Source organism: Monopterus albus, unplaced genomic scaffold (genome assembly GCF_001952655.1).
Source record: "Monopterus albus unplaced genomic scaffold, M_albus_1.0 scaffold59.1, whole genome shotgun sequence".
Classification (NCBI taxonomy): domain Eukaryota; kingdom Metazoa; phylum Chordata; class Actinopteri; order Synbranchiformes; family Synbranchidae; genus Monopterus; species Monopterus albus.
Genome location: NW_018127939.1, coordinates 2169411 through 2179968, shown reverse-complemented (window position 1 = coordinate 2179968; position 10558 = coordinate 2169411). Strand labels below are relative to the sequence as shown.

At 40.6% G+C, this 10558-nt stretch overlaps 1 protein-coding gene across 5 annotated transcripts in view; it reads left to right on the top strand.

Annotated features, from left to right (window-relative positions):
- Positions 1-6016: 6016 nt before the first annotated feature.
- srgap1a (SLIT-ROBO Rho GTPase activating protein 1a) overlaps positions 6017-10558 on the top strand; it is a 43648-nt gene continuing 39106 nt past the window's right edge. For 3 of the 5 annotated variants that reach the window (XM_020602950.1, XM_020602951.1, XM_020602949.1), the window contains exon 1: positions 6017-6140. In XM_020602950.1, coding sequence (XP_020458606.1) covers positions 6093-6140 — 48 coding nt within the window. In that variant the 5' untranslated portion in view covers positions 6017-6092. The remainder of the gene's footprint in view (positions 6141-10558) is intronic. The other 2 variants (XM_020602947.1, XM_020602948.1) reach the window with 1 other exon arrangement.

Here is a 10558-nt window from a genome sequence, read left to right as displayed (position 1 = left end):
CTGTCACTGGAGCTGCAGTTTTATATCTGGTTTCCATAACTGATGTTCCGACAAGTTGACAAGACGTTATTCTTTTGGTTAAGACTATTTTAATTTTGCATTATTTGTGACATGTTTCCCCTTTTCCCCGTATTTAGAAAATGTCTTGTTCCCCTGTAGGTGGCCACAGGCCTCCTCTTGACACATATGGAGTATATGTTTCTGTTGCAAATAAGAACCTTTACTAATAGGGCAAAACACAGGTGGGGGTTGATACGATCCTGCCATGGAGCCACCCACCTCTGTACAGATCAGGCTGCTATTAAAGTTACAAAGACATGATCCCACACTGGCTTCCCACCCAGCTGCAAAGATTGTCACTTGTGTTAACTGCGGTGCACAACTAGCCACATACTGGTCTCTGCTTGTGATAGGCAAATATTTTGTTAATATATTTTACCCAAGTCTAAATCTGCCTCAGTCTTTCTTATGTTTATTTGAGCTGAAAAGCTTTGGCACAGTATGAGTTCAGTCCATAATCCTCTTCAGGAGGTGAAATGAAGTCGGTATTTGTCAGAAAGCTCAGACTCTGTGACACCTGTGGGAGCATTGCACCAGCTCACTGCTTCTGGGGAAGTCTTTTGTATTGCTGGTGCAGCTGGTACAAGACAGTAGTGGCAGATGGATGTTTTAAACACTAACAGTACAGACATTGTGACCGGGTTCTGTCTCATACCACTTTAAAAATAGTCTACTGAAAAATAAATCCAATTTTTATATTTACAATAGTGTTTATTCCTGGATCCTGTACATATCAGTACAGCAGTTTTGTCTTGGAAATGTGTCAATTGCAATTCTCTTGGCCGATTTCTGAGCCTGAGCTGCTGATTCCGATTTTCTTTCTTTCTAACAACTGTAACTGACAGCATACACAGACATTTTTAACTTCTATTTAGTGAAAAATTCGTGTGTAATAAAAATAAAACGTATTAAAGTTTTACATTTCTGTCTTTCTCTCACTCTTTTTTCTTAGCCTCCAACTAAAAATGAAGTGCAATATGTGTACTTCTTCAAATATAAGCAGGTGCAATAGGTAACAAACAGAATGTCTGTTACTACTGAGCACACTGTTCTTTTTAAAGAGTTTGTGTGTGCTGTGTTTTAGCATGGGCTGGATACACTGTACATATAAATGCATTTCATGTGTAACCGGTTACACCCTCACTCTGTACTATCTTGAGATTTGGATGTAGATTCCCTTCTCCAAGGTGTTTCTCTACACTATTTGAACACCAAGCACTTTCACTGCATCAGTGAATACACGCATGCCACAGAGACGGGCACAAGCCTCGCTCGTGATGCTTCATAATTAAATATGACAGATCGTTACTTGTTTCTGCTGTAAATTTGGCTTTTTCTCCTCATTACAACCAGAAACTAACACACTGTGCAATGATGGAAAAACTGCAAAGGGTCAGAGTTAAATTTAATAGTTCCAGCTCCAGTGGTGCCCACTAGTGTCTTCCTTTTTTCTTTTTGTGAGAAAACAAGACAAGAGACCCACATCAGTGTCCACCCAACACCAGCAGTCCGTGGCAGAGCCATTGAGTCCTTTCTGCCTAATCCATTTGCGTTCCAGTGTTTGTTTGCAGAGCACACACATGCACACACACACACAAATGAACAAATATGGGCAAACATTCTCCTCTGACTCTCACTCTTTAACACGCGAACACACACCCACACAAAACCAGGCAGTGTATTATACATAGTTTGTTCAGGGAGGGACACGGAGATGGCGAGCAGAGGAACCACTGAATTATTTATATAGCCAAAGCCCCAGCTGATCTCATCTTAAATAGGCTGCTTTTATCTGGAATTGAGTTCAGGGTTAAAGGACTTCCTGTCTTTGTCTCTGAAGGTGTGCAACATGCTGAGGCTGCATATTATATATTGCCAGGCATCATCATCTGCAGTGCATTGAGCTTGAGGGCAAATAAAAATAAACATTCTCATTTAACTTAAATTTAACACGGTTTATGTTTGAACAACCAGAATGATTGAACGTGCTTTGGCACCCTGTTACATGCTTTTAAATTTCAAATATCCTTAACACAAACGCAATAGAGAATGTAAAGGTACTCGCACCATATTGAATGTTGGGGCAGGGCGCCATTTTGGGACATATGTGCTGTGTTTACCTGCATACATTCTTGTTTTCTTTGGATAAAGACTTGCTTAAGTTGTTTACATCACACTTTACTGGCTGTGGGTAACCTTAACTGGTTGTCGCTGACTGACCTAGTGATCCTGTCAACAAGAGCGACACACTGAAAAATGATTCTGAGCCCTGATCTCAGCTCTCAGTTCGGGAGCTAAAGCTGTCAGCAGATGACACAAACACTGCAGATGAATCAGATTCTGTCCAGTCTGTGCACAAAGTGAACACTAAAGCGGATGTTTGGATGCAGTTGAAGCATCCACTACTGTATGTAGCTGCAGTATCTCTTTTTTAAAATTAACTTGTATATGTATGTTTTTATGCCTCTATGATGGATTATGAACGTGATCTTCCAAAATGGCACATTTACCCAAAATTCAACAGGATGTGACAAGAAATTCACATTCTCTGTAGGCTTGGTCCAGTTAGGACTTGGAGCGATCACTTTGTCTTTGGTAGTGGCTGTGTGACTACATTGCAGGTGAATGTCACTCACTGTACTGCAGCTACAACATAAAGGCCGCCACCACAGTTCATCAATGAAAGATGTTATCAGTACGGCACTAGAGGACTTTGTTTTTTTTGCCTCTGTGGTTGAGGTTGATAAGGGCCCTTGTTGTGATGCCATGTGTACTAATATGGTAATTATCCTTCATTGTCTGCATGCTGTATGCTCCAGTATGTTGAGACTGACCCAGTGACTCCAGGATTTAGATTGCATGGATGGACAGAAGACACACATGTACCCACACTGACAGGAGGCAGTATAGTGCTAATATGTTCGCTGTTTTCATTCATCTCCTCCACTTGAACATTAGTTTCTCTTCCCTACCTGTTTATGTCCCTTAGGGGCCTGTATATTTGTCTGTAAGTCTGTTTGACCCAGTTCCTGCACTGGCTGAGAGGGAAACGATGACACTGAGAGATTTTCCTGCCATTATGTGGAATAAGCAACTCCAGGTGGTTATTTTGTTGTCATGGCCTGTGTTAGTCCTTTCCTTGTTTTCTCATACTGCCTTCTTTTCACTGCAAGCCTCCAGCTTGATTTAATAGGTCAGCCCATTAACACACATAGAAGGTTCTCAAGGAACTGTTGATGTATTTAAGGGAAGACTTGGGTACATCATTGACTTCCCCCAGAGTTCTGTAATTTCACCAGTTCCACTGTGTGATGCCACTTTATTTTGTTCTTTGTCTGTTTTGTAAAGAATTCTGAGTCAGTGCTATGTGTGATGTCAACATTCATTTAAAAAAGGATTTCATGTGAAAGAATGGTGCTGTTATTTCTATTACAAGTCTGTTATTTGGCATACAAAAGACGGGCACATATATTGTATCACCGTAGTTCTGGTGTTGAATTAGGTTGAACTTTGCATTGTGAGTAGTTCTGCTCTGCTTTGAGGATTAAGCTGAGTTGAAGCAAAGAAGAAAACAGGTCAGGCATGTCAAGTGCTGACTGAAAACTCTCTGACTAATCCTGCCAATAGGCTGCTTTCATGTCAGCCATTTTGCATCCCCAATCAATTTGGCTTCATTTTTTTAACACCCAGGATGAAATACTCACAGATAAACAGGAGTAGCTAGAAAAAGCAAAAGGTTGCTGTTGATAATTGGGAGGTTATTCTGTACACTTTTGCAGAGGCTCATGATGTACTATGTCCAGATTCATGTCATTGTCCACCTGGTCATCATGCATGTGTAAAAGTAGGAATTGCTGGAATTAATAAACACATATGCACATGTGCACACACACACATGAGCTGTCATCACATATCCATATTCAGTGCCATAGAATGGAAGGGTTGCACTGCATGCTGATACATAATGCAGAACGGATTTATGGTAATGGCTCTTTGACAGAGCCAGCATGTGCTGTAGCTCTGGAACCACATATATTCTTTATTTTCTGGCTTTCTCTTCCTTTGCACATGTTCTGTAACTTGGGCATGTGGCAGCAGTACACACATTCTCTCACACGTACACACACAAGCTAAATCTTTTTTTTTTTTCCCCAATTGCTCTTCTGCTCTCTAGCACTCTTGAATGTTCTTGAGTGTTTTTCATGTCAGCATGTTTGGCTCTGTCTTTATCAAATGCAATTTGTTTCCTGTTTTTGCAACAGCTTAGGGAACATTTCAGCTGGTTGGAATGTCTGTATCATTTATTCATTTGGAGTGATGCTTCATTTTTGCTCTTGCAGCAGATGTGGTGCCAGAGCTGAAAGCTAGTTCAGGGCTGGGTCACCTACCAAGTGCAGAGTTTAACCTGTTGTGTTGACAAGTGCTGCCTGTCTGTGCAGCCTAATTTTGTGAGGGGAGAGCGGAGGCGAGTCTCCATATGGTTCCTGCAGGACTTGACCCCAGTCCAAACCTGAAAACCTCTTCCCAACACACATGCAAAGTCATACCCCCTCTTTCTGTGTATACTGGAGAAGTGTAACAGATTAACCCAAAGGATGTCAGCCTGCCACCCTGTGCTTATGCAGGGCCCCTGCTCGCTCTGGTCTGGACAGTGTCCCGCAGTCAACTTGGAAGCAGTTGATGCACAGTACAGGAAACAAACAGCGCTTGGGCTCCACCAATTTTTGGCTCTTTAGCACTTTTGCACTCAGATCTCTATCTTCGCCTTTACTGTTACTCTGCCTTTTTTCCCTGACACTGCTACGGTTACTATGTAATTCTACTTCTCAACTTCACTTAAAACACAACCATGGCTTCTCAACTTCATTCCACTAAAGGGGTTTTTCCCATTACAGGAACCTACCGTAACACATCGCACCAAGTGATGCTTGTCACAGGTTTTGTGTTTTTGGTTCCACTACACTCGCCTGCTATGGAGGTGCATTCTGGGAGCTGAATTTCAGCACCCCTAAGGAGGTAGAACTAAAATGCGAGGTGGGGGCATGCATGCAGAGCAGTGTTCAATGACTGAATAAATGTCTGCATCTTCACACCTCAAGCATTAGCAGTACAAGCGCCGTATATAAACACACAGCTGTATGTGTGAGAGAGGAGCAGCCCCTCCGTCTTCTAAACAGAGACCAACAGAGAGAAAATACAGCTGAAAAACAAAGCAGGATGGTTAAGAGAAGTATGCGGTATACCACTCGTCAGGTTCCGATCGTGGAAACGCAGCATAAGTGTATTTAAATAAAGGGTGTGGCACATTCTTCCCTACTTGCAGGAAATCAGCTTGGAACTTAGAACATTGCAAAGAGCTCTGCCCCAGAAAAGTCACTGATACAAAATATTTTAAACTGTGTAGTTCTTGTAATATGTGGAGATTTTTAGACCTAGAACCAGCTGCATATGGGACATTTAAAACCAAGGGAGGGCAATGACACATCCCTCTTCCACTTTAGTAGCAGGCCCTGGCGCAGTTGAGATGTTGCTTGTAGACGACCTGTCACAGTCTCCTTGTGAAAATGACAAATATTGTCTTCAGAAACTAGGGCTCAGACATTGACATGAATACAGATATACTGAAGCAAACCATGAACACATACAAGCATTTGTTTATGGCTGATCTTTAGTGGAGTACTGCCAACTGTGGAGCAGGTTTACGCCTGTAACATTGTGTGTACTTGTTTATTAATTTATCACACATGTAACAAGTGAGAAAAAGTAAATGATTAAAGCATCTTACATGACTGCTTCTCATACACATGCTTCTTCTTTCCAATTCTAATTTGTAACATGTAGTAAATGAGACACCAGGCTATTTGTTAATTTTTTTTATAAAATCTCTGATAGCTGATGTAACACGTGACTGTTTATTTATAGGAAAAATGAAACCATCAGAGCTATTCCTCCATACTCTCTTGATTTTCCAGGTGAGGAGGGAGAGTAAGGACCACGCCACACTGAGCGACATCTACCTCAACAACGTCATCATGAGGTTCATGCAGATCAGCGAAGACTCCACACGGTTACTCAAGAAGGTGAGGGCAGAAAATATTAACTATTATTTGCGTTATTGGCTGTTGCACTAAATCTAAATATGACTGCCAGGGCACTTTAGACCTAATACACACATACGCAGATTTTGTTCATTGAGTGCTGATTCTTTTCATTTCTGCTACGGCCATCAAAAAGACACTGGACACTTTTTAATGTCAAAGCATATATGATGTAATCATTGAGGTCTTTAATTCATTTTCCAATGGAGGTGCTTTGTGGTGGGGAAGGGCTGGGCAGTATATCGAATTAACTCATTTATTTAGATTTTTTTGTTTTTTGAATGATGGGAAAAATGCCTAAACTGCAAGATCGAGATTAGTGCTTCCTCTGCTATCACTCAAACTCCAGCACCAGCAGTTCTGTAGAGTTAAGACAGTAACATAAGCTGTTACTTTCATTGGAGAAGCGTGCATGTGAGAGTTTTGCCAGTCGACAAGTTTGAACAATGGCGGCTGCAGCAGTTAATGATAAGGAAATAATCCAGTTGTCCAGTTGCTGCCCACCATGATGCTTCATTCTACTTAAAATGATTTTTTTAACCAATGATGCATATTGACACCCTTTCAAGTGCTGCTTTTTTCTTATTGTTGCACATGCATATGTTTATATGTAAATGAAGAACAACCTTGCTAGGTTTTGATGTTTTCTTTTGTAGATTCTGGGGAATGGCATATAGTTTTAATAACAAAACAATTTTTGAATCATATTTTCTTTTCAGTTCACTGAAAAAATTCATTAAACCTCTGAATCGAGATTTTATTTTTTGGTCATATTGCTCAGCCCTACTTTTAGATATTTTAGCTGAAGGAGAATTCAAAAACAATTGAACAGAATGGAAAAAAAAATCTAGTCATATATTTAAAATACAATAGCTGCTGACAGCAAATTGGCACAAAACGTCATGAAAAATGTAGGATGTAACGCACGACATGGGAAGGGCAACACTTTCTTTGGCCAAAATTAAACATTGGCCTTATTCACCTTGGAACAGCTGACAAACTGGACTCATTTGTTGCTAACTGCAGTAAAATACAAGACTGTAGTTGTAGTCTTCTGTTGTCTAAAACAGTATTTCTCCATCTCATCCTTTGACATTCATGAAGTCTCTTTTTAACTGCTGTAACTCCCTCACTTTTTGTTTTCAAGTTCCTTTCTACAGTCCGAATGTGTGACCTCCACTAGAAGAGGTCAGACGTGTTGTTTCTTTGATCAATAAAGACCTACTTGAACACACCCAGTTCAGATTATCCATAGCGGTTAGATCAGGCAGTAGTGAACCTTCACTTTCAGTTAACCCATTCATTTGACAACAAAGTACTGTATATTTTCTTGCATGATATATAGGATATTTACAGCTTTGCATTTGATGGTATGAGGCTCTGCTGGGCTCCTGTGGTTTAGTTTTGTGAATCAGAGAAATGCCGAGGAACCTTGGTCACCACAGTCTCAGATCATAATGCCTTCACTCTTCCATCAGAAGACTGTGGCTTCATGACTGAAACCGAGCCCCTGCTTGCCTTTTCCACCACAAAGACGACAACTCCCCAACAGATTATGAGCTCCTATGCTGCAGGAGTCAAATGAGCTTACCGCAGGACCTAAATTACAAAGTGGCTTTTCTTCAGAGGAGTGCCTTTGTGTCAGTTTAGCTTGTGCAACTTTTTTTTTTTTTTAATCTCTGCTTCTTGTCCCTTTCCTTTTTTACCCATTTTACTGCAAACTCTGAACATCTAATCTCCAGGTGAAGAAAGTCAGAGCAAAGTTTTTTAAAATTTGTTTTACTAAGTAATCAACATGGTGGTTGTGGTTTCATCGGATTGTAAGAAGGCGTGGTCTTTAAATACTCTCCCAAACACACCCTGACACACAAACAGGAAGTTGCAGCAGTCATTTCCTTTTGATAGTGTTTAGAGGCTTGGTTGCACTAATGAGGCCAGATGTGAAACAGTCATTTTCACATTACTCTCGTTGCCTTCTTTAACTCAGCAAACTTTGATCAAGATGACAGACTACCTCCAATGATGATTTACAGTTTTACTGCAACTCTGAAGACACTCCCTCACCATCTGCAGAGTAGTGTTCTGCCAGATTGCTCCACCCGCATCAGTGTTGCTGAGGAATCTGCAGTATCCATTCACGCTGCGTAATAAGCCCCTTTCAGACATGCACTCCTTTCCGTTAATCTTACAGCATTTGTCTGCTTCATGTCTGAATGAGCACCCTGGACACTTTTCCATAAAAGCTGCAACAACAATCTTACTAGGTTGGACCTAGTAACACTTAAGAATCACGTTCAACATGGGGCAAGTCTGAACTGCATGCAGCTGCATTAACATAAGCACACACAAGATTACAACGTACTGACATAAGATATTATATATAGTGGCCCTACCAATCACAACTCTCTAAGTGTCTGCACATATCTCTTATGTGCTTTTGTGGGTGAGATTGTTTTGGAGAATGCCCTAAATAAACATGAGGAAAAATGAACACATGTTCATGTTACAGTGAGAAAACTCTGGCCTCATACATTATGTGTGACTTTATGTACTGTCTAATTTCAAGCATGTGGCAAATAGCGCCACATGTATAGTGGCTTTCTCCGTCACTGTTGTGAGTATGTATGTCTGAATGAGAATGTAAGCAACATGAACGTAAAAGTGACCAATCTCTGAATGACAGGATGTTGCTTTAACAGGATGGTGAAACCAACAATGTTACTTATCTCATGTCTGACAGGGGCTGTAGCTGTCTATTTAAAGTTTGCAGTACGGTGTCTCAGTGTATCCAGGTAACACCGTGCACACAAACGGCAGCCTCGTGGGAGGTCCTGGTTCATAGGAGACCTGAGACACCCTCTAATTAAAGCTTCCCTGAGCCTTTGATCTCAGCAGAGCTTCACTAACAAGGCACAAACAACAGAGTTCCCCATGTTGTTCTCCCTTAGTTTCAAGGAGACAGCTGTACTGTTGTCATCCTTCCAGCACATCAAAGACGGGCCTTTTTATTTCCTTGTATGTTCTGGACTCATGCTGTGAGGTGGAACAGCAGAGGAGGACCTCAGAGTAGCCCCGGTTTCTTTGTCAACATCCTGTGGTCGACCTGTTTGCCGTCTGGCATGTGCATTTATTTCTTCTGGGCTGCATTGTGGTCACTTTTTAAAGAAACTACAGTCGCTGATTCCTTTTAGAAACATCCACTTTTAGCTCTTTTTTTTTTGTTTATTTTCAGTACAACCAGCGACCTCTCTTTCCTTCTTTAATCTTGGATAGATATTATCACATGTATTCACACAATTGACTCTTTGTTTTACTCTGCCCTGTTGTATTTGTGGAGGTTGTGTTGTATGATTGCAACTACAAGGTGGATTTACCAACTTTGTTAAGTGCTGGAAGGTTTTCTGTTAAGCTTTTTTCCACACTTTGACATGATACTTTGACATGTCACAATAAAAAAAACAGGCATAAAAATGAGATTATTGATGACAGACATTCATTTAGCAGCTTCAGTTTCAGGGTTCTGGTATTGTGCGTGCTGGGTCGCTATTACAATGTCATGGCTTACTACTTGAATTAAATGGAATCATTGTTAGTGTTATTAGCAACAACAATAATACTGCTAATAAATAATTGTTGCCCTCTGATTAGGTAAGAGCTGCAAATCAGGGAACTGACGGACAGGGTGGCGGTTAATAAAATGTTGCCAGTCGACCAGGTCACTAGGCATGACACTCTAATTTCAGGCACCATCCTGGCAGCCGATGGCTGAGAGTCTAATCCTCTTTGCTGTCTGTTCACATGCTAGTTGTTGAGTGTGGCCTGTTCAGTCTTAGAAGGTTTTAGAGTTGCCAATCAACCTAAGCTGCATGTTCCTGTATAATGGTTTATCAACTAATATTTTTATACCTGTTGAATGCCTTTCCTTTAAACAGTCTTTTACATTTATGAATAGGAAATGCATCTTCCACATTATCCTATAGGTTTACCCCCTGATATATACCTGCTTTTCATGTACTCATCATAATGTCTGTGAATCAAGGACCAGGTTTAGCTGTAGACCTCCAGTGTTGTCTGAAAACTATTAACTATTAAAACTATAATCTATTGCTTAAGAAAATGTGAGACTAATAACAGTCATCATATTAAAAAAAATTGACTTAACCTTAGTCCTATGCTTTGGTTACTTCATGTTTGCTAATTAGCAGTCTTCTTCTTTGCTACTTTGCCTGCTACCACCACAACAAGGGGGATGGAGCCAAATACTTTAGCTACAACTATGCCACTGATATATATATGTTTTCTTTTTGAAGATTATTTTACTTGATACTTGATAGATGAGAGAGGCAGAAAGTGTGCAAAAGAGATGGCATGCAATAAAGCATCATAGCTTGAAACCAGCA